Here is a 24,817-nt window from a genome sequence, read left to right on the forward strand (position 1 = left end):
GGAAGTTTTCAAGAATGTCCTTCTTGAAAACTGGGTTCATGTGGCAAAATCTCTTTCTACAGTTTTCACAAAGAATTAAACTTGCAATAGTTTTGTTTCTAAAAGTTTGGTTAAAACAGATTATGTAAGACTTGCCTGCTTTTCCCCTTTGTCCTTTCCTACAAGAATCTACTTGATATTAGTCTACAGTGCATTGTTTTACTTTTAAATAAGTTTTTAAAAAGCTACCCCACAAATATGAACATTCAGAAAATTATGTACAGTATTTTTACATTTCTTTTTTATTTTATTTATTTATTTATTTATTTTGAGACAGAGTCTTGCTCTGTCGCCCAGGCTGGAGTGCAGTGGCCGGATCTCAGCTCACTGCAAGCTCTGCTTCCCGGGTTCACACCATTCTCCTGCCTCAGCCTCCCGAGGGGACTACAAGCGCCCGCCACCACGCCCAACTAGTTGTTTTTTTGTATTTTTTTAGTAGAGACGGGGTTTCACTGTGTTAGCCAGGATGGTCTCGATCTCCTGACCTCGTGATCCGCCCATCTCGGCCTCCCAAAGTGCTGGGATTACAGGCTTGAGCCACCGTGCCCAGCTACATTTCTACCATATTAAGTTTCAATGGTGTCAAGAACTCTGCCACTTTTCCTTTGAACTTCATGATTTCTTTCCAATGGATGGCAATTGCTGGCTAAAGGTTGTTTGTTTTCATACAGACAGCAGACTACATTGCCTGACTGCAGCCAAAAGTATTTCTTCCTTTATGTCCAAAGACCAATTCTTAATATCATCTTTTATTCTTGCTAGTTTTCTATCTGAAATTAATGCAAGATTTAGGTTTCTCTCTCAGCAGATATTAGTGAGCATCCACTGATGAAAAAGATCTGGTTCCTATTCTTAAGAAGCCATAATATTAAACATATATGTTTATTTTTTAAAATATAAGGACAGACCTGAGGATGTGGACAGCATGATTCTTCCCTTTACTTACCACATACCGCATTTCTGAAAGCCAAAATACCAAGTCACTACATAATGCCTTCCTGAAAGTCAAAGTAGCAACTATTTATTACATACTTTTTAAAAATTCATTTCTACTTTGTTTCTTTATTCATTTCTACTTTTTTTCTTTAGGGTCTTTTTTTTTTTTTTTTTTTTTGAGACAGAGTCTTGCCCTGTCAGGCAGGAGTGCAATGGTGTAAGCTCGACCTTCCCTTCCCACGTTCAAGCAATTCTCCTGCCTCAGCCTCCCAAGTAGCTGGGATTACAGGCAAACGCCGCCATGCCAGGCTACTTTTTTTTTGTATTTTAGTAGAGACAGGGTTTCATTGTGTTGCCCAGGCTGGTCTCAAGCTCCTGAGCTCAGGCAATCCACCTGCCTCGGCCTCCCAAAGTGCTAGGATTACAGGCGTGAGCCACCACACCTGCCCGGTCTTTCTTTTTTTACCTAAGATTCATTTACCCATTTATTTCACAAACATGTCTTAGCCATTGACTTACAAAAAGCACTATCTTAGCACTCGGGGTACAGTGGCCTCTGCTCTTTAGGATGTTATAGGTTATTAATCAAATAATCACAGAATCCACATAAAGCTAAAACTGTATAAGTCAAGGAGAGAGCCAGAGAAGAAAAAAAAAAAAAAGAAGAAGAAGAAGGAAAATTAAACCTTTAGAAAGGGCTTAGAGTCTCCTGCTAGAGGGGCCATGCAATTACTCAGTAGTATAACAGCTCTCCCAGATTTCATTTCTGACTTCCAAAAAGCAAGGACTCCTTGGGCAAAGGAAAACTCAGAACCATGTTGAGAAATCCTTATTTGGATTAGTCAAAAAGAAACCAAGTGAGAATCAGACATATTTCAAAACAAACATTAAAAGCAAAAGGCCTCTGTCTTTTTAGATTGTCCTCTCTCCATCTGCTTCCTGAGAACATGGCAGCTGTTAATTCATACCACCCTAAAGAGATCTTCAAAGTGTCCACATTTGTAGAATGAAGCATTGAGGTCAACTAAGAGAACAGGAGTGATCCTTGGATCCCCTTGAGGACATTTTATGGGGCCTAGAATTTAATTAAATTTAACTTAAATTTAATTAAAGGAATTCTAAGACATACCACTGGTGTCTTAGAAAACTTCTGAATTGGAGTTCCTCTTGCTACCTTCATGGTTTTCCATCCTAAAGACACATAGGCCAGGAAGAAATGATCACATTTAAATCCAGATTCTCACAAAACTCACTTCAGTGATGCTCTCAGGTTGGAAATATCATCTCCTGAATGAAACCCTCTAATTCCTATGGCATTACTTATATTAATAAAATCAAACTAAAGAGCCAACGTCATAATCACACAAATCACCGTCATTCTTAAATCAAAGAAATGAATGAATGTGTTGTATAAGAATGTAATTCTGCATGTGAAGTGACACAATCAGTACCAAACTACAGGAGGCATAAATAGAAATAGCCATTTTCTAAGATAGTGTACTGTAAAACTTTCATCCTCATTTGCCTTGGTAACATAAGATCTTGAAGCATTATATTTCAGATATGATGAAGAATGCGATTATTAAAGCATTTCAGCTCAACACCATTAAACCTATTGTGTGTATTTTCCAGAGACCTGGAAAGGATAGAGATTCCAAATATAAACACACGAATGTTTCAACCCATGAAGAATCTTTCTCACATGTATGTATGTATAAAAAATGGAGGAGGAAGCATGGTAAAATGTTTCAAATTATCTCCTGTAAACTGTCTAATGTATCACTGCAATGTGTTTCTATGCAACAAAAGTCGTTTTATTGAGAACTTTTTAATTTTGTCACCTTTGGTCCCTGTTCAAATAGAGTTCAATATTATGATGTGCCGACATGAATGACCCTTCTCTCTGGAAACACGCTGTTTATCCAATTGAGGTCCAATAAGAGATCAGGGTACCAGAATGCCACATATTACACAAGATGAAGTCACTGGCTAAATGGTACTCAGGCGACCTGGAAACATTAATTCACCTCACATGAATGAGCAGTCGGCTGCTCTAAGATTTGAGCCCTTAGGAAGAAAGGTGCTATATAAATTCCAGGTGTTGTTACTGTTACTAAGTGCACTACAAAATGGAGGTAATTAATCTTTATAGTAGTTTTTGATAAGTCACTTTAGTATATTTGGCTAAAGTGCACTGTGTAAGTTGTGTGAATATATGTGTTCATAATTATTTCTTTATCAACTGTGTAATCTGTGTGTTCATGATTTCAAAAATTAACCACTGTTATCTACAAAAATAGGGAGGATTCAATGTAAGATTACAAGTTGGGTGCAGCAAGTGGATGAAATGGTTGCTGTGAAGGTGCTCTTTTGGGAGAACATTTTGTTTATGTCTGTGCAGTAGGTGTGATTACTAAAGGACAAGTGTTTGATGCATTTCCACATGGTTTTGTTCTTTTTCTTCTGTGGCACTATTAGATAAATATTTAATGAGGATATCATTTCCTTGTTGTAGGCAGAATATGAGGTCTTCTTAGAATAGAGAAATGCAACCTATTTAGAACTTGATGGAGAAACTGCTGTGTTAAATATAGACCTCAGGCCAAGGTCAAGAAGGGCTCAACAATTAAGAGAAAACACATTAGCTAAGTTACTTCCCTACTAAGTAACCTACTTACTTTGCTTTCATATTCCTTGTCCTTTATTTATTGAAACATCCCCACCTCGTCACCCCCATCCCTTTCACCTGGCAACTAGTAGTGTGGTCACAGTGCAAGGTGGCCCTGAACCACTGAGAGATGCTAGATGGTTCTATCTGAAGATAGCAGACATACTGGAATCCTAAAAGGACCAAGAAGTCAAGCCAAGTGTGGAACTCCAGGGAAGGAGAAGAAAAGAGAGTTTGTTATAGGTCAGGTTCCTTTAATTGGATGCCAGATATTAGGAAGCTGAATTGTAAGCTACTTGAAGGCAAGAATTGCCTCCTGTTTCTCTTCCTGACACACCCAGTGCTAAATTATTCATCATCCACTTGCTGATTCAAGAAGTATTTGCTGAGTACCTACATGTGCCAGGCACTGCTTTAGACACCAGGGACACAATGATTAACAAAAGAGAGGATGTCTGTGCCTGAGCGCTTCCATTTAGCTTTGGGAACCAGAGAGTAAAGGAGCAAGCGAGTAAATAGTCAGTAAGTGCTACAAATTTAAATAAAGCAATGTAAGGAATAGGAGGATTGAGGATTACCACTGAGGTGGGGTGGATGGAAGTTGGAATGAGGTGACCTTCGAGCAGACCTGAGCGGAGGTAGAAAGCAGCCCTGGCAGTATCCAGGGGAAGAATCTTCCAGGCGGGGGCTTAAGCAAAAGCAAAGCTCTGAGTAGGGCATGAGCATGGCTTGTCTGAGGGTGTGTGTCTGGGTGGAGTAAGCATTGCAGGGTAAGAGACGAGGTGGTGCAGGCAGCCAGGGGTCTGACGCTAGGCCGCCTTGGTCTAGAAACTGAATTGAGAAATGACAAAAAAATGAATTAGACTGACAGCAAAGAGCAGAAAAGTGAACTGAAAGAAGTAGCAAACAAATAAAAATAGAATCAGTTTTATGAGAGAAAATTCTAAACACACAGGTTTGAGGGATGGCGACAGCCAAATGACCTCACCAATTCCAGCACTTCCAGATACCTTGCGCCCAGATCCCAACTCCACTGATCACAAACAAACTTATTTTCCCATAGAAATTAAGTCCTTCCAGCCCCTGGTAAGAAATCTGTGTTTAAGGCAGCTGCTTCTCTTCCCAGATCCAGTGAGAAAGCATTTTCCTAGTGTCAGAGGTCCTCCCTTCCTGCCAGTGTCAGGGAAGAGGGGGCTAAAGTGAGTAGACCTTGGTGTTTAAAACTCAGGACAAGACAGAAATGTTCTAGGTGAGTGACAATAGGCTTTTCCCATCCCAAGCCCAAGCCCCTGAAAGTTTGCTGGAGATCACTTTGACAATGATAATCCACTTTTCATAATACCTTACAGAATAATCAATAAACCAATGTGACCAGGGAACACAGAGCCCCTGAGATTTCAAATTTTCACGTCCTCCCGAACTCTCCTCATCCAAGTTACTGAATTCCTATGTCCTTTAGGTTCCTCATCTTTAAAAGGATACTGCCTCGTATTTCATGAAGAACTCTTTAATTACATAAACACTACTAAACAAAAATAAACAAACCTAGTGAAGTTGTATACCTAGCATGGAGTTGCAGCCCCGATAGGATTGCAACTGTAGTTTCTGTATCATTGCTGCAAAGTGACACTTTTTTTCCCTTTGACTTTAGTTATTTCAAAAACTTTCGATACTGCTCCTATGCTCCCCATGTCCGAATATGTATGCCCTTGACGGACGGCATTTCTTCATTTGAGGACCTCTTGGCTAACAATATCCTCAGAATATTTGTCTGGGTTATAGCTTTCATTACCTGCTTTGGAAATCTTTTTGTCATTGGCATGAGATCTTTCATTAAAGCTGAAAATACAACTCACGCTATGTCCATCAAAATCCTTTGTTGTAAGTATGTTTCCAATATAGGTAGATTTAGGGTATCTTCTGTGAGCTGTGCGCTAGACATGTATATAATATATATACACACACACACACACACACACACATTTATTGGCTTTCAACAAATGGCATTTAATGTGAATTATACACCCTGGGCACATTTTTTTTTCTAAATATAAAAGTTCTGGCTCTTTGTGGCTTTTTTTAGGTTGCATGACCTTACAGTGGCCTGCTCTCAGGAATATGTCTTGGGAATGCGCTAATAGGGAACCAATGAGTCAAGTGACAGATTTATAAAGTTTTGTGGGTGATACAACTAAGGTCAACTTCAATTACAATGATACCTATGCTCATTAAGCCCAGAAAATTATTCCCTTTATTAACTATGAAGATAATATAAGTAAACTGTTTAACAACTAGTCCTTCCTCCTTCCAGAAAATTCCTGTTCGCATTTTTTTAAACTACAAAATAAAAACATAGGGTAGTACTTTAGAAATATGACAGATTTTTAAGTCCACTCGCTTTTTGGTACTCTGGAAGATGTTTACATTAGTTCATTTGATATCAGATGAAGGGAACTAGATCTAATTAGACAATTAAAATGCTGGAAATAGACTTAATCAGAAAACTAAAACAGAGGCATTGGAAACTGATGACATACACTGTTTCGATTCTTTCACAGGTGCTGACTGCCTGATGGGTGTTTACTTGTTCTTTGTTGGCTTTTTTGATCTAAAATACCGAGGGCAGTATCAGAAGTATGCCTTGCTGTGGATGGAGAGTGTGCAGTGCCGCCTCATGGGGTTCCTGGCCATGCTGTCCACCGAAGTCTCTGTCCTGCTACTGACCTACTTGACTTTGGAGAAGTTCCTGGTCATTGTCTTCCCCTTCAGTAACATTCGGCCCGGAAAACGGCAGACCTCAGTCATCCTCATTTGCATCTGGATGGCAGGATTTTTAATAGCTGTAATTCCATTTTGGAACGAGGAGTATTTTGGAAACTTTTATGGGAAAAATGGAGTATGTTTCCCACTTTATTATGACCAAACAGAAGATGTTGGAAGTAAAGGGTATTCTCTTGGAATTTTTCTAGGTAAATTATATTTTTTCATTTCCTGGAAAAACATAATTTTGCTAGAAATACTTTAAATTTCAGCAAAGGTGGATTTGTTTCAGAAAGTGAGGTAATATAGTCACGACTGTGTCCTTCTTTAAAAAAAAGTTTTTACTATTGCATTTATTGACGTTTTTATTAAACTTTTTATTAGACAATATTTAGTGTGGAAAATAAAGACATACTACCAGGATCTCTGGATTATCTTTTTATTATCCATAAGATCCTTTGATTTCATGTTTATATGAAATGACTATAAGCTGGAGGAATTCCAGTTTAGTGCCTCGTCCTATAAACCTACCAAGTTTTTTAAACTCTTTTTTTTACAATCTAGTTATGAGTTAAATAAATAATAATAAAACTCAGGAAACTGACAAGTAAGAGATACCTGAATGGAAATACCAGGAAGGTTTATTGCCTTTGTTAAATGCTGCTCTTGAGTCAGCAATGTAAGGATGCTTAATAAAGCTCTTTTCTTTCCAGTTCTCTCAGTTCCTCCTAATATTTGGAAAAGAAGATCCTGTGTTCTTTATAAATGAAAGACAAGTTTAGCCCTTTAAAGTTAAAAACACTATTTTTCTATTTTCTAATATGTATCCCTCCTGCTTAAAATTAAGGCTTTTCCCATGTCCTCTCTTTGGGGTGATCTTCTTTTGACTCTCCTAATCTTTTCTTCCCATCCAAGGAACCAACAAGCTCTCCTGTCCTTTCTTTTTCTTCAAAATTTGCTTTTGCTGCTGTTCCTTCCAGTCTCTACCCACTGCTATTGCCTTAGTTAGACACCTTACTACCTCAACCCTGAATTATTACCTTAGCCCTTACTGGTCTCGTAACCTCTGGGGTCTTCCCCTTCCTCTCATTTATCTATTCACTACCATTGTTATATTCTCTATCAAAAGGACTGTGTACACCTCCACTCAGAGACCTTCAATGACTCCCTAGTACTATCAAGGTCAAGTTTAAATTAGTCACTTAGAACTCCTCATGACATGACCCTAACCATCATGCCCAGTTCTTCTCCATCTACTCCTCTTCCTCCTCTGAAAAACAAAACATTTAGTTTACTCCATTTTAGTAATACCATCACACACTACCCTATTTGGTAGTTATTTGGTTATAGATATGTCATTCCCAGGATCCAGAGTATTACAGGCTGTTCTTTGTATTTCCTTATCATTCATTTCCTCATTACTCCTAACGTAGGTGCCCTTAATAGACACTCTCCCTGAAACACACCACACACACACACACACACACACACACCCCATGACATGCATTGTTTCAACAGGCATTTATTCAGCACTTACTATAGGCTGTGAACTATATACTATATTGGGTACTGGAGATACAACAGATCCAGCCTCAAAGGCCTTACAGACCACAGAGGAGGAGGCAGACAAGTCAACACGTCCTCACATCACACACAGGCTGATCAATGTCATGACGGAAGAGTACAGCATGTTCTAGGAGCCCCAGATCTGAGGAACAGGGAAGGCTTCCCAAAAGAAATGAATTCAAACTGAGGCCCAAAGGATGAGGAGGCATTAGCCAAGTGAAGGCAGAGGAGGGTGAGGTGGGGTCTGTGTTCCAGGAACACATAGTGGATTCCCAGGCCCAAAGCCAGGAAACAGAGTAAGATGAAGGGCTGAAGAAACTCATTTTGGTGGAGCATACCATGCGGGCAAAGGAGCTCAGTCCAAAGAGGTTAAGTATCTGGGATATATTCCAGATAGATAAAGAGATAGTCACAAACACACACACACACACACACACACACACACACACACAAAATCATCATCCTCAATTTGTATATGAGAGGAAGAGTCCTAGAGCTCTAAAGTACAATTTTTTTTTCTGTTTGAAGAATATAAGAATATATAATTTTTAATTAATTTTTTATTTGAAAATAGTTTTCATTTTAGGAAAGGTGCAGAGATAGTACAATTTTCCACATATGCCCCATCAGGTTTCCCCTATTGTTAACATATTTCTTATATTACTATCGTGCATTCAGAGCATACACTTTTTTTTTTTTTTTGAGACAGACTCTCACCCTGTCTCCCAGGCTGGAGTGCAGTGGTGACATCTCAGCTCACTGCAACCTCCGTCTCCTGGGTTCAAGCAATGCTCTCGCCTCAGACTCCCAAGTAGCTGGGATTACAGGTGCCCACCACTATGCCCAGCTAATTTTTGTATTTTTAGTGGAGTCCAAGTTTCACCATGTTGGCCAGGCTGGTCTCAAACTCCTGACCTCAAGCAATCTGCCCACCTCGGCTTCCCAAAGTGCTGGGATTACAGGTGTGAGCCACCATGCCCAGCCTAGAACATACACTTCTGATCCTTTCTGTAAGTCTGCTATCAGAATTTGGGGCAGGGGAGCATCTTCTAAGAGAGTGATTATTTTTTACACTTAACAAAATTTTTTGAAAAGAGGCCTAAGACAAACCAGTTTTATAAAATTTTACTGTATGGCTCTATACTGCGATTTCATTGCATATGAAATGATTTGGATAAAAATAACAGATCACCTTGAATTTAAAGTATTTTTACTCTAGACTTCACCAATCTACATACAGTCTAGGTTCAGATTCATATTTTTTAACAACTTTGAAAATATATGCAAGTCTTATGTTCACTGTGAGAAAGGAGATGATCACTCAGGATTTCAGCGACAGCAAGAATAAAGCAAACCTGAGTCACTAAGAAGTCAGCATGAAAGGGAACAGTGATGTTGGGTGGAAATCTTGTGCATACATTTGGGCCCAAAAGAGTAATTCACATAGCTGAATTTTTAACTTTTTTCTTATTGTTTATTATAAAATTAGTCTAAAGTTTCTGAACCACAGTAGTTTAAATTACTGTAAGAAACATGAAGAAAAATAAACAAAAATACATTTTTGTTCTACGTATTCTTCTTAAGACCAAAAACATTAGGAATAATGTTTCTCAGACAATTATATTCACGATAAATTCCAAGGTTATTTTATTCATTTTTTAAAATTATTTTTATTCTTTTATTATTCATGTTTATAGGATAATAAAGTGGGGTTGTTCTTATTTTTTGAGATGTGCCTAAGATTACATCAATCCCTTAAGGTTTGAATTTGCAGAGAGCGAAAAACAAAAATAGCTTCTTTTCATGCTTTAAAAGAGCTAGAGATTACTTCATGATATGCCTAGATCTGAATTTTAGAAGTCTATAATTCCTCATAAGGGTTTATGTATTTGCAATCTCTTTTTCATCTGGCCAACCCAATGTCTTTGTTTTTATTTCCTTGAACCTGGGTTTTACCTAATACCACGGGGCTTATATAAAAGAAGGCTTCCCAGCAGGGCCTGTGGAAGAGGCACTGTATTTAACATCTAAGTACAGGTTAAGCATCTGTAACTGAAAATCCAAACTTTGAAATGCTCTAAAATGTGGAGCTTTTTGAGTGTCAACATGATGCCACAAGTGGAAAAATTCAACACCTGAAGCTTTTGCTTTCTGATGGTTCAAAGTATACAAACTTTGTTTCATGCACAAAATTATTTAAAATATTGTACAAAATTACTTTCAGACTATGTATATAAGATGTATATGAAACATAAATAAATTTTGTGTTTAGACTTGGGAACCATTTCCAAGATATATCATTATGAATGTGCAAATAATCCAAAATCCAAAATCCAAAACATTTCTGGTTTCAAACATTTTCGATAAGGGATACTCAACCTGTACCACAGTAATTTTACTGTTGACTTTTATGCCTGAGATGTTAAAAGTGTGCTTTTCCCAACAGGTGTGAACTTGCTGGCTTTTCTCATCATTGTGTTTTCCTATATTACTATGTTCTGTTCCATTCAAAAAACCGCCTTGCAGACCACAGAAGTAAGGAATCGTTTTGGAAGAGAGGTGGCTGTTGCAAATCGTTTCTTTTTTATAGTGTTCTCTGATGCCATCTGCTGGATTCCTGTATTTGTAATTAAAATCCTTTCCCTCTTCCGGGTGGAAATACCAGGTCAGTCTCTTCTATCATTCCCAAGTATAATACATAGTGCCTTCTTACATCCTTCTTTTGACAAGGCCAGAGTCTAGGACACATAGTTAATTATCCATAAAAACTTTTAATTTCAATACAAAGAGTTATTTCCCTCCATGTTTTATAATCAGTATTATAAAATAGAAACTGAGTAGTGGTGCAGTTCAACTAGGAATAATAAAAAGCAGGAGCTACAGAGAAACTAAGTCTGAGTATCTTGCTTCCATCCGAGCAAGACATTGGTTCTTCACTAGGAGTATGCATAAAAAAATCAAAATATACATGCCCAGGTTCCACCCGGGACTGTTTTGTCTCTAGAAGCTAAGACCTATAGATGGATGTTATGTAAAAATTCCCCTGTAATTCTGATGCACACACATCTGGCTAGAACCATCATTCTATTCCACAGTCCTAGCCATAAAATGTCATGCTGGGCTCTGTGGAGCATGAGATATTTCCTGAAAGAGTCTCCTCCAAAAGGCCAAGTTCCCTGAACACACCCCTACTTCAACCAGAGAAAATTAATCACCTTTCCTTAGCAGAATTTCATCTGAATCCCCTTCTGGGAACTAGAGATCACAGCTATTTAGGGACCACCACCCAGGGCTTTAACCTAACTCTCAGTAAAGTTCCTTGGAACCATCATCAACCTACTGTTCCAGCCTATAGCAGAGCTACTTGGGAGTTGATCCAAGACAGTAATTGTGTCTTATACATCTTGACTCCTCAGTGCCAAGCAGGATGCCTGATACTTTGATAGCCCTTATGAAAGAGTGATGAATGCACAGAGGATAAACAGCTGTAACAACCTATGTCCCTTCTGTGCAGTCAGTCATGAGGCTGTGTCAAATGTTGTGCTGCAAAATACCACACAACATTCACAACATCCTCTTAACCTATCAGTTCTGTCTCCACAAGGCACAGATGTTCCTCAGGCCGTGTAGGATATGAAAGTGAAAATTAGGAAGGAGATCAGGTCAGGGCTGAATACGTGGAAGCCTTTGCTGGGTGGTGAGACAAGAAGCCATAAGAGGGCTTTGTGGGAGGTCATGCAAGGACAGCCAGTTGCATGTGAAGAACAGAGTTAATTAAATGTTAATAGTCACAGTTGTTCACTTGATGAACAGCCTCCAATCTATTACTGCTACCTGCACATCTCAATTTTATACCCTAACCTTTCAAATTCAGCAGGACAAAAGTGTCCGTTGGTCTCCATTGCTCATAGAAAAAAGTCCAAGTGCTGGGGTGAGCATTATAATACTTCTTACCTCCCACCCCACCCTCATACACTGTGATCCAGGCCCACTGGAATGACTGGGCTTTGTTTTTTGTTTGTTTGTTTGTTTGTTTTTTTATTATGATGATGTCATTTTATTGAGCACTTATTTATTTATTTTTTAAATTATACTTTAAGTTCTAGGGTACATGTGCACAATGTGCAGGTTTGTTACATATGTATACATGGGCCATGTTGGTGTGCTGCACCTATTAACTCGTCATTTACATTAGGTATATCTCCTAATGCTATCCCTCCCTCCCCACCCACAATAGGACCTGGTGTGTGATGATCCCCTTCCTGTATCCAAGTGATCTCATTGTTCAATTCCCACCTATGAGCGAGAACATGCGGTATTTGGTGTTCTGTTCTTGCAATAGTTTGCTGAGAATGATGGTTTCCAGCTGCATCCATGGCCCTACAAAGGACATGAACTCATCCTTTTTTATGGCTGCATAGTATTCCATGGTGTATATGTGCCACATTTTCTTAATCCAGTCTGTCACTGATGGACATTTGGGTTGATTCCAAGTCTTTGCTATTGTGAATAGTGCCACAATAAACATACGTGTGCATGTGTCTTTATAGCAGCATGATTTATAATCCTTTGGGTATAGCCCCAGTAATGGGATGGCTGGGTTGAATGGTATTTCTAGTTCTAGATCCTTGAGGAATTGCCACACTGTTTTCCACAATGGTTGAACTAGTTTACAGTCCCACCAACAGTGTAAAAGTGTTCCTATTTCTCCACATCCTCTCCAGCACCTGTTGTTTCCTGATTTTTTAATGATTGCCATTCTAACTGGTGTGAGGTGGTATCTCATTGTGGTTTTGATTTGCATTTCTCTGATGGTGAGTGATGCTGAGCATTTTTTCATGTGTCTGTTGGCTGTATGAATGTCTTCTTTTGAGAGGTGTCTGCTCATATCCTTTGCCCACTTTTTGATGGGGTTGTTTTTTTCTTGTAAATTTGATTGAGTTATTTATAGGTTCTGGATATTAGCCCTTTGTCAGATGAGTAGATTGCAAAAATTTTCTCCCATTCTGTAGGTTGCCTGTTCACTCTAATGGTAGTTTCTTTTGCTGTGCAGAAGTTCTTTAGTTTAATTAGATCCCATTTGTCAATTTTGGCTTTTGTTGCTGTTGCTTTTGGTGTTTTAGACATGAAGTCCTTGCCCATGCCTATGTCCTGAATAGTATTACCTAGGTTTTTTTTTCAGGGTTTTTATGGTTTTAGGTCTAACATGGAAGTCTCTAATCCATCTTGAATTAATTTTCGTATAAGGAGTAAAGAAAGGATCCAGTTTCAGCTTTCTACTTATGGCTAGCCAATTTTCCCAGCACCATTTATTAAATAGGGAATCCTTTCCCCATTTCTTGTTTTTGTCAGGTTGTCAAAGATCAGATGGCTGTAGATGTGTGGTATTATTTCTGAGGGCTCTGTTCTGTTCCATTGGTCTATATTCTGTTTTGGTACCAGTACCATGCTGTTTTGGTTACTGTAGCCTTGTGGTATAGCTTTGTTCTTTTGGCTTAGGATTGTCTCGGCAATGCAGGATCTTTTATGGTTCCATATGAACTTTAAAGCAGTTTTTTCCAATTCTGTGAAGAAAGTCATTGGTAGCTTAATGGGGATGGCATTGAATCTATAAATTACCTTGGGCAGTATGGCCATTTTCACAATGTTGATTCTTCCTACCCATGAGCATAGTATGTTCTTCCATTTGTTTGTGTCCTCTTTTATTTCACTGAGCAGTGGTTTGTAGTTCTCCTAGAAGAGGTCCTTTACATCCCTTGTAAGTTGGATTCCTAGGTATTTAATCTCTTTGAAGGTATTGTGAATGGGAGTTCATCCATGATTTGGCTCTCTGTTACTGGTGTATAAGATTGCTTGTGATTTTTGCACATTGATTTTGTATTCTGAGACTTTGGTGAAGTTGCTCATCAACTTAAGGAGATCTGGGGCTGAGACGATGGGGTTTTCTAAATATACAATAATGTCATCTGCAAACAGGGACAATTTGATTTCTTCTTTTCCTAACTGAATACCCTTTATTTCTTTCTCCTGCCTGATTGCACTAGCCAGAACTTCCAACACTATGTTGAATAGGAGTGGTGAGAGAGGGCATCCCTGTTCTGTGCCAGTTTTCAAAGGGAATGCTTCCAGTTTTTGTCCATTCAGTATGATATTGGCTGTGGGTTTGTCATAAATAGCTCTTACTATTTTGAGATACGTTCCACCAACACCAAATTTATTGAGAGTTTTTAGCATGAAGGGCTGTTGAATTTTGTCAAAGGCCTTTTCTGCATCTATTGAGATAACCATGTGGTTTTTGTCTTTGGTTCTATTTATATGCTGGATTACATTTATTGATTTGCATATGTTGAACCAGCCTTGCATCCCAGGGATGAAGCCCACTTGATCATGGTGGATAAGCTTTCTGATGTGCTGCTGGATTCAGTTTGCCAGTATTTTATTGAGGATTTTTGCATTGATGTTCATCAGGGATATTGGTCTAAAATTCTCTTTTTTTGTTGTATCTCTGTCAGGCTTTGGTATCAGGATGATGTTGGCCTCGTGAAATGAGTTAGGGAGGATTCCCTCTTTTTCTATTGATTGGAATAGTTTCAGAAGGAATGGTACAACTCCTCCTTGTACCTCTGGTAGAATTTGGCTGTGAATCTGTCTGGTCCTGGACTTTTTTTCGTGGGTAGGCTATTAATTATTGCCTCAATTTCAGAGCCTGCTATTGGTCTATTCAGGGATTCAACTTCTTCCTGGTTTAGTCTTGGGAGAGTGTAAGTGTCCAGGAAATTATCCATTTCTTCTAGGTTTTCTAGTTTATTTGTGTAGAGTTGTTTATAGTGTTCTCTGATGGTAGTTTGTATTTCTGTGGGGTCAGTGGTGATATCCCCTTTATCATTTTTGATTGCATCTATTTGATTCTTCTCTCTTTTCTTCCTTATTAGTCTTGCTAGCAGTCTATCAATTTTGTTGATCTTTTCAAAAAATCAGCTCCTGGATTCATTGATTTTTGGAGGGTTTTTTTTTGTGTCTCTATCTCCTTCAGTTCTGCTCTGTTCTTAGTTATTTCTTGCCTTCTGCTAGCTTTTGAATGTGTTTGCTCCTGCTTCTCTAGTTCTTTTAATTGTAATGTTAGGGTGTCAATTTTAGATCTTTCCTGCTTTCTCTTGTGGGCATTTAGTTCTATAAATTTCCCTCTACACGTTGCTTTAAATGTGTCCCAGAGATTCTGGTATGTTGTATCTTTGTTCTCATTGGTTTCAAAGAACATCTTTATTTCTGCCTTCATTTCGTTATGTACCCAGTAGTCATTCAGGAGCAGGTTGCTCAGTTTCCATGTAGTTGAGCGGTTTTGATTGAGTTTCTTAGTCCTGAGTTCTAAGTTGATTGCACTGTCATCTGAGAGACAGTTTGTTATGATTTCTGTTCTTTTACATTTGCTGAGGAGTGCTTTACTTCCAACTATGTGGTCAATTTTGGAATAAGTGCAATGTAGTGCTGAGAAGAATGTACATTCTGTTGATTTGGGGTGGAGAGTTCTGTAGATGTCTATTAGGTCTGCTTGGTGCAGAGTTGAGTTCAATTCCTGGATATCCTTGTTAATTTTCTGTCCCGTTGATCTGTCTAATGTTGACAGTGGGGTGTTAAAGTCTCCCATTTTTATTGTATGGGAATCTAAGTCTCTTTGTAAGTCTCTCAGGACTTGCTTTATGAATCTGGGTGCTCCTGTATTGGGTGCATATATATTTAGGTTAGCTCTTCCTGATGAATTGGTCCCTTTACCATTATGTAATGGCCTTCTTTGTCTCTTTTGATCTTTGATGGTTTAAAGTCTGTTTTATCAGAGACTAGGATTGCAACCCCTGCTTTTTTTGTTTTCCATCTGCTTGGTGGACCTTCCTCCATCCCTTTATTTTGAGCCTATGTGTGTCTCTGCATGTGAGATAGGTCTCCTGAACACAGCAAACTGATGGGTCTTGACTCGACTCTTTATCCAATTTGCCAGTCTGTGTCTTTTAATTGGACCTTTTAGTCCATTTACATTTAAGGTTAATATTGTTATGTGTGAATTTGATCCTGTCATTATGATATTAGCTGGTTATTTTGCTCACTAGTTGATGCAGTTTCTTCCTAGCATCAATGGACTTTACATTTTGACATGTTTTTGCAGTGACTGGTACGTGTTGTTCCTTTCCATGTTTAGAGCTTCCTTCAGGATCTCTTGTAGGGCAGGTCTGGTGGTGACAAAATCTCTAAGCATTTGCTTGTCTGTAAAGGATTTTATTTCTCCTTCACTTATGAAACTTAGTTTGGCTGGATATGAAATTCTGGGTTGAAAATACTTTTAAGAACGTTGAATATTGGCCCCCACTCTCTTCCGGCTTGTGGAGTTTCTGCCGAGAGATCTGCTGTTAGCCTGATGGGCTTCCCTTTGTGCATAACCCGACCTTTCTCTCTGGCTGCTCTTAACATTTTTCCTTCATTTCAACTTTGGTGAATCTGACAATTATGTGTCTTGGAGTTGCTCTTCTCAAGGAGTATCTTTGTGGCGTTCTCTGTATTTCCTGAATTTGAATGTTGGCCTGCCTTACTAAGTTGGGGAAGTTCTCCTGGATGATATCCTGCAGAGTATTTTCCAACTTGGTTCCATTTTCCTGGACGTCACTTTCAGGCACATCAATCAGATGTAGATTTGGTCTTTTCACATAATCCCATATTTCTTGGTGGCTTTGTTCATTTCTTTTTACTCTTTTTTCTCTACACTTCTCTTCGCTCTTCATTTCATTCATTTGATCTTCAATCGCTGATCTCTTCTAGTTGATCGAGTCGGTTACTGAAGTTTGTGCATTTGTCATGTAGTTCTCGTGTTATGGTTTTCACCTCTATCAGTTCTTTTAAGGTCTTCTCTGCATTGATTATTCTAGTTATCCATTCATCCATTCTTTTTTCAAGGTTTTTAGTTTCTTTGCGCTGGTTACATAGTTCCTCCTTTAGCTCTGAGAAGTTTGATCGACCAAAGCCTTCTTCTCTCAACTCGTCAAAGTCATTCTCTGTCCACCTTTGTTCTGTTGCTGGCGATGAGCTGTGTTCCTTTGGACGGGGAGATGTGCTCTGATTTTTTGAATTTCCAGCTTTTCTGCACTGCTTTTTCCCCATCTTGGTGGTTTTATCTGCCTTTGGTCTTTGATGATGGTGACGTACTGATGAGGTTTTGGTGTGGGTGTCCTTTCTGTTTGTTAGTTTTCCTTCTAACAGTCAGGACCCTCAGCTGTAGGTCTGTTGGAGTTTGCTTGAGGTCCACTCCAGACCCTGTTTGCCTGGGTATCAGCAGCAGAGGCTGCAGAAGATAGAATATTGCTGAACAGTGAGTGTTGCTGTCTGATTCTTGCTCTGGAAGCTTCATCTCAGGGGTGTACCCCACTGTGTGAGGTGTGAGGTGTCTGTCTGCACCTAGTGGGGGATGTCTCCCAGTTAGGCTACTCAGGGGTCAGGGACCCACTTGAGCAGGTAGTCTGTCCGTTCTCAGATCTTAACCTCTGTGCTGGGAGATCCACTGCTCTCTTCAAAGCTGTCAGACAGGGGCATTTACCTCTGCTGAGGTTTCTGCTGCTTTTTGTATAGCTATGCCCTGTCCCCAGAGGAGGAGTCTACAGAGGCAGGCCGGTCTCCTTGAGCTGTGGTGGGCTCCACCAAATTCGAGCTCCCCAGCAGTTTTATTTACCTACTTAAGCCTCAGCAATGGCAGGTGCCCCTCCCCCAGCCTTGCTGCCACCTTGCAGTTAGATCTCAGACTGCTGTGCTAGCAATGAGGGAGGCTCCGTGGGCGTTGGACCCTCTGGGCCAGGTGTAGGATATAATCTCCTGGTGTGCCGTTTGCTAAGACCCTTGGTAAAGCACAGTATTAGGGTAGAGTTACCCAATTTTCCAGGTGTTGTGTGTCTCAATTTCCTTTGGCTAGGAAAAGGAAAGGAATTCCCTTCCCCCTTGTGCTTCCCAGGTGAGGCAATGCCTCGCCCTGCTTCAGCTCTCGCTGGATAGGCTGCAACTGCGGACCAGCGCCAACTGTCCAACACGCCCCAGTGAGATGAACCCGGTACCTGAGTTAAAAATGCAGAAATCACCTGTCTTCTGTGTCGCTCATGCTGGGAGCTGGAGGCTGGAGCTCTTCCTATTCGGCCATCTTGGGCACGCCCCCCTGGGCTTTGTTTTCTGTGCTTTTCTGAGAAGACATCAGCCTTTCTTGAAGCTGTTCTCCCAACCTGGATTATACTTTCAGCTTCTAAGATTCGAATCCACTAAACACCACTTCCCATCCTCCAAGGCTCAACCCAAATGCTCCCTCTTCTATGGTACAGTGCCATTTTCTATCTCTCCTCACCCCACTTCCATGCAACCCAGTTGCTTAAACATCCAGGATGGTTTGTTTACACCTCGTTTATTGGCCTCATGTGAACTGCCTCATAGCGACACTGTTTCCGAGTGTGTCCATTGCTTCCTTTAGATGATAAGCTTGGGGAGGCATGCATGTCTTATTCTTCTGTGCATTTTCCACAGTGTTTTTCACAGTGTTTTCAAGTAAATGCTTAGTCAACTAAAGAAGGTGAGCTGGTCCAACAGTGATGGAATAGGGGATCAGTCTCATCAACCACACCCTCACCACTACTGTCTCCACACCTTCTTAAAAAAAAAAAATGGAGTATCGCTCTGTTGCCCAGGCTGGAGTGCAGTAGTGTGATCCCAACTGACTGCAACCTCTGCCTCCCTGGTTCAAGTGATCCTCCTGCCTCAGCCTCCTGAGTAGCTGGGATTACAGACATGCACCACCACACCAGGTTAATTTTTGTATTTTTGGTAGAGATGGGGTTTCATCATGATGGCCAGGCTGGTCTCGAACTCCTGACCCCAAGTGACCTGCCCCCTCTCTTGGCCTCCCAAAGTGCTGGGACTATAAGCGTGAGCCACCATGCCTGACCCTGTCTCCACACATTTTGATGTGCTTTCCTACTTGTAGGGGGATGCAGCCCAGTGTGGTGGAAGAAGGACTCGGCAACAAGTAAGGCAGAGGCTCTGGGTTCCTCTCCTGCCCCTGCCACTGACCTGTTGAGGGATCTCAAGGAGACCATCTCACCTCACCTCAATGAGACTATCTCTAGATGGTCTCTCAAATTCCTGCTGGTTTTAATCTTCTTTGAGGCTTTTTCTCTCTGTATGAGGCCACTAGGGCTGCTATAACAAAGGACTTCCAGTTCTGGAGGCTGGAAGTCCAAGATCAAAGTGTTGGCAGGTTTGATTTCTCTTGAGTCCCTCTCATTGCCTCACAGGAGGCATCCGCACTGCTGTGTCCTCACATGGCAGCAGGGCTCATCATCCTCAGTGAGTCCATGACACCTCAGATCATGATAAGCTTAGTAAATACCCCTATTGTCTTGTGGAAACGTTATTGAGCCACACACCAGTCTTTCTTTACATGTATAGTTCAATAGTCTGAGGTTTGTCTTGAATGCCTCAGTGGAACCAGGAAAAATGTCAAGATCACAGTTGACAAAGCTGCTTCTTGCTTGCCCAGCTTCCCATGGTATCGTAAGAAATGCTGCCTTCACTGACCTAAACCAACCCTGTCCCCACCCTCCAAGAAGTCTGGTGTTTACTGGTCATGGCATGTCAATGACAGTACCTGGGGTCACCCAAAAGACAGGCCAGAGTTAGCCTATCTCAGAACTCAGCTGCTGCTAATCTTATAAGAAGTCTCATCCCAGCACTTTGGGAGGCTGAGGCGGGTGGATCATGAAGTCAGGAGATGAAGACCATCCTGGCTAACACGGTGAAACCCTGTCTCTACTAAAAATACAAAAAAATTAGCTGGGCATGGTGGCGGGTGCCTGTAGTCCCAGCTACTCAGGAGGCTGAGACAGGAGAATGGTGTGAACTTGGGAGGCAGAGCTTGCAGTGAGCCGAGATCACACCACTGCACTCCAGCCTGGGTGACAGAGTGAGACTCCATCTCAAAAACAAAAGAAAAGAAAAGAAAAGAAAACAAAAACAAAAAGAAGTCTCATTCAGAGTGGAACTTAAGTCTACGGCCATACCGCCCTGAACATGCCTGATCTCATTCAGAGTAGAACTCATGTGGCCTATTTGCCTTTACCTAAGTGAAAGCAGGTGTTATCAGGCATTGTTTTTCTACGAGGTTGGGGTGGGATTCATGATCAAAATTCCTGTTGCGGGCACAACAGAAAAAGGCCACTTATTTTGTTTTTCTTCAATCACTAACTGTTCAGATTGTCTAATTTTTTTAGATTAGGGACAAATAATATAAAAGTTCACTTAATTTAAGACAGGCTAAAACATAATTTTTTTTCATATTCCTTTCAGTTAAGAAATAAGGACAAGGAAGAGAAGATAGGATAGGAAGAGAGGAAGGTAAATATAGAAAAGGAGAGGAAAGAGATCAAAGGAAAAGAAGAAGGAAGGTCAGATAAGCAGTCAGAGAAGAAATGGAAAAGGAAGAAGACATAGAGAGGAAGAACAGAAAGATACAAGAAACAAGGCAGGGTCAAGAGAAGAACAAAATAACAGTGGCTGAAGGATAAAAAAACATTATGGGATTGAGAAGGAAGAGAGCAAAGGATGATGAGAGAAAGCATCAATGGTCTTACTAGCTACCTCTTCACCTGAATGGGGAGTTCCCTGAAATTGTGAAGATGTGAGAGGAAGTAGCATCACGTGGTAAGGTTTGAGGATCTCAAGTCTTAGTGCCAAAAAAGCACATCAGCAGAGCTGACTCTGGCCCAGCCTTCTGGATTCAGTGAGCAAGTTATTACCAGCCCCCTTTAACAGAGAGAGCAGATGAAGTTGAGGAAACATAAATGATTCGCTCACACTCACCTAGTTAAGTGTCTGACCACAGGATTAGGCCACGGGTAAAGGGAAAGATGCATTTCATGCTAACCAAGCAAATGAAATGATGCCCTCAGGAAGGACACTATCATTCCAAATTTCACCTCACAAAGAACTTCTTGTGACCTCTTTCCCTGAATATTCTATTAGCATTTGTAGGGTTGCACACAAGAGAATTTCATCAAGTTTAGGGGATGCATTCCTCTTCGCTCTTCAAAGCTTTTAATAGGATAAAAGGATAACCACAACACCAGGGCAGGGCAATAAGCTTTGAGAACTGGATGGAGATAAGACCAAGGTCAGATCTGGCTCTTGGACCAGAAGTTTCCTGAACCCCACTCTATTGACTAAAGATTATTTCTTTATTTTTTTATTTTCCTATAAAGGAAGGTGATAAAATAGGAAAAAAATGCATTATACAGCAATTTATGGTTTACAAAATGTTTTCACATATTTCCTCTTAATATCACAATGACCTTCACATTATTTACTGAAACTCAGAAAAGTTAAATCATTAAGACCTTGAATTCATAGCTTCTGTGCTCTTCCCACAAAGAGATTTTCCTTCAGGTGAGAGAAAACTTAAAATGTACTATGTCTCCCTCTCATAAATAGCATTGACTGCAAAGTGTTATTTGTATGTTATGTCTATTTAAAACTTCAACTTTTTTTTCACACTTTGCTTCCTTTTCCAGATACAATGACTTCCTGGATAGTGATTTTTTTCCTTCCAGTTAACAGTGCTTTGAATCCGATCCTCTATACTCTCACAACCAGCTTTTTTAAGGACAAGTTGAAACAGCTGCTGCACAAACATCGGAGGAAATCAATTTTCAAAATTAAAAAAAAAAGTTTATCTACATCCATTGTGTGGACAGATGACTCCTCTTCCCTGAAACTTGGGGTTTTGAACAAAATAACACTTGGAGACAGTATAATGAAACCAGTTTCCTAGCAATCATTTTGGATCACTGGACTTTCAGTGGACTACCTAAAACAGGGGACAGCTTTTGGAAGATGATATCTGCAATGCTTTTCATCTTTACCAACGGCAAGCCTTTCTGCACAGAAAGCACAGCAGAATGGCTCCTGTCACTGCACTCCAGTGGCAGCTGTACTATCTACCAATCGTGCTGAGGACAGCACCAAAGGTTCCTCTCCTCACCCGACATGCCTGAAAAGCACATGTGAATTTGTATATAATGGGTTGAGGTGTGGCTGATCTCTAGCTAACCATCACAACCCACCAACAAATGACCACAGGTTGGCACTGTGTGGTCTTTCACATTGGGTTGCACTGTCCCTGAAATAGAAACACTCACAACATCTGATTCCAGCGTGGCCATAATAACAGAAGTCTAACATCTCTTTCCTTGCTTTTTCAATATCAAATAAAACCATCAGCATCCTGCTGGACTGATAGCAAAGGATTTCCAAAACATTCATCTACCCGAAGTCCTCCTCTGTGAAGGCCGGTGGAGTAGGCACTTTGAAAACAGAACTTCAGATCAGGTTACCATGTCTATGACTCTGAAGTATTAGGCTTCAGAGAGTCACACTGGTGAAGCCTAATACCATTCACCTTTTGGATTTTATTTAATGTCAGAAGAGATGAATTCTTAAGATATTTTTATTAAGGTTGCCCAGGGTACAAAGCAAAATTGGACAGCTTCACTGCCAAAAACTACACTTTAATATTCTTAAAGTATCATTTATTTAGAGCAGTATCCCTATTGCTGGCAAGTTCTGCTTTCATAAAATATGCAGATAAGAAGTGTTAAAGGGGATTCAAGAATTGTGGTTTTATTTGGGACTGTTTGCATACTCACATTGGTTTTGTTCTCATTGTTTTTAAGAAAAAAAACAACTAAGTTTGGGGTTGTTTTTTGAAAACGAAACTGAAAAAAATTATATGTGAAAATGAGAATCGGGTAAATAAAATTACGTTTTGCATTTGTCCATCTACTATTTTAAGCTTAACAAAGACCATGGATGGGGTTTATTGACTGTTAAGCATGTTTCTCCTGATAAAGAATACAGCCAGGAAACACAGTGTTTCAGTTCACAAGACACATCCTACATTTTTCTTTCTCTTCCCCTTTTGCCACAGTATGAGGCAGTTACTTAATTTCTTCACTGTTCACTTCATTCTGAGTTCCTTTAATGAGATAAAATGTAAGCAGCTGACTAAGACCAGCACAACACCTCCTGTTACATATTAAATGGACACCCTTTATCCAGTAGCATCCAGAAGAGAAAGAAATGCAGAGTTCATGGGTCCCAGCCATTCTGGTAATTTACTTGTTCCTACTCACTATTGACTAAAATCATAACCTGAGTTCCTTCATTTTGATCAAGTAAGATATTTCTCATGTATAATAAACTATTTTCATTAGGATTCTAGAAATAATGTTCCCACTCATTGACTATGCTGCCCTTTCCCTTACAGCTTTAAATTTTTCTCCATCTTGTCTCTTCAGTATGATGAATTGCATCCTCACTTGTTTTCCAGGTTTGCTGACATTTTATTAAATGTCTTTGCCAGTCCTTGATCATCTTATGATTTATTTCCTAATACATTTTCTAATACCAGGAGCATAAATAAGGGGTAGACCCTGAGCCTACAGTATTGTAATTTTAGCACCAATATGTGTCTCCCGTTCTTGAAAAGCATCATCCGTGGTCCATGAACCAAGTCTTTGGGAACCATGGTTTGTAAGAGCCCACACTTTGCTGTAGAGCAGTGAGTGGGCATGACAAGAGGCACACGGCCAGATGCTTTGGGGAAGGTGGCAGCTGTATGGAAAAACGGAAGCTCTGCATAGGTCAGCAACATGCCAACAAATAGCATGCACTTCATATCTGATAGCTTGGTGATTTACAGTCTTATTCTGTACTGCTCTACAAGTAGAAAAGCATTAGAAATATGTATTATTTTAGCAAATAATAGTCTTTAATCTGGATTGAGTGAGAACTTTTGTGCTAGGCCAAGCCTGCTTTCTAAACACGGTATTTCTGTGTGGTTATGAAAATATCACTTGTGTTCATGAACCATTTTCCATGACAATATAAACATCAATTAAATGTCAGTGCAGAATTTAAGAGGCCATAGACGGTGCCATCTCTGAGTGGGAGAGAGTGTGGGCAAATCATCTGCTCCACATCCTAACTATGCATCTGTATAAGACTGATGTCTTGAAGAAGATAAGAAAAAAATACCCTAAAAAGTCAATACGCAGCTTCAGACGAGTGTACAGAAAAAGGGTATGTGTTTTATTTGTATTAGACATCGGTAAGATTGTTTACATAGCTTTGTTTCATCCTAGAGGCTTTTGTTCATAGCTTTCATAGCTTTTTTTTTTTTTTCCATTCAATAGGCTATTTCAGAAATTGCAATCGACATAAACTATTCTATCAAAAGAGTTCATGTCAACTGCAGTTGCTGAAATGCCTCTCGATGGTCAGGAGCTTTAGGAGAAATTACATTGATTTGAGCTTTATGTACAGGTAGCACTATCACCTTTCTCCAACCCTACCCTCCACCCCAGGTCTGCAGCTCCATTCGGCAGGTCTCCACTGCATCATGAAGCCACAAAAGCAAGTCCATCACCCCAAGATTTATCTCTTAAGGATGACCCTGGTGCCAAACTGAGTTCATATTTGGTGATTTGCTACAGATTTGCTCATGCTACATTTTCAAGACTTTCTCTCACCTGAAGCAAAGACTTACTTTACTATCCTCAAGTTAATAAGCAATACAGAGCTCCCAAGAGTGCATGTGATAGAAAGGAGAAAACATAGTGTGTCGCCAATCATATCTAACCTATTATTTTATAAACGTCCCAAGGAGAGCTGACAGAAATCTTCCAAAATTAACCAGAAATACATGTAAGGCACATTTCTTTTTCATTGTTTTCAATGTAGCATACATGGGCATATACAAAGTTGCCTTAGACAACTTCA

At 39.9% G+C, this 24,817-nt stretch overlaps 1 protein-coding gene and 1 long non-coding RNA gene across 3 annotated transcripts in view; one reads left to right on the plus strand and one right to left on the minus strand.

The window, feature by feature from the left end:
• Window positions 1–23,187, plus strand: part of RXFP2 (relaxin family peptide receptor 2) — a 72,126-nt gene extending 48,939 nt beyond the window's left edge. For both annotated transcript variants that reach the window (XM_007960071.3, XM_073013207.1), the window contains 5 exons: window positions 2,608–2,679; window positions 5,295–5,524; window positions 6,202–6,612; window positions 10,416–10,634; window positions 21,550–23,187. In XM_007960071.3, coding sequence (XP_007958262.3) covers window positions 2,608–2,679; window positions 5,295–5,524; window positions 6,202–6,612; window positions 10,416–10,634; window positions 21,550–21,809 — 1,192 coding nt within the window. In that variant the 3' untranslated portion in view covers window positions 21,810–23,187. The remainder of the gene's footprint in view (window positions 1–2,607; window positions 2,680–5,294; window positions 5,525–6,201; window positions 6,613–10,415; window positions 10,635–21,549) is intronic.
• LOC140710779 (uncharacterized) overlaps window positions 1–24,817 on the minus strand; it is a 72,357-nt gene that overhangs the window by 2,481 nt on the left and 45,059 nt on the right. The gene's annotated exons all lie outside the window — the stretch shown is intronic.

This window comes from Chlorocebus sabaeus, chromosome 3 (assembly GCF_047675955.1).
Source record: "Chlorocebus sabaeus isolate Y175 chromosome 3, mChlSab1.0.hap1, whole genome shotgun sequence".
Lineage (NCBI taxonomy): Eukaryota > Metazoa > Chordata > Mammalia > Primates > Cercopithecidae > Chlorocebus > Chlorocebus sabaeus.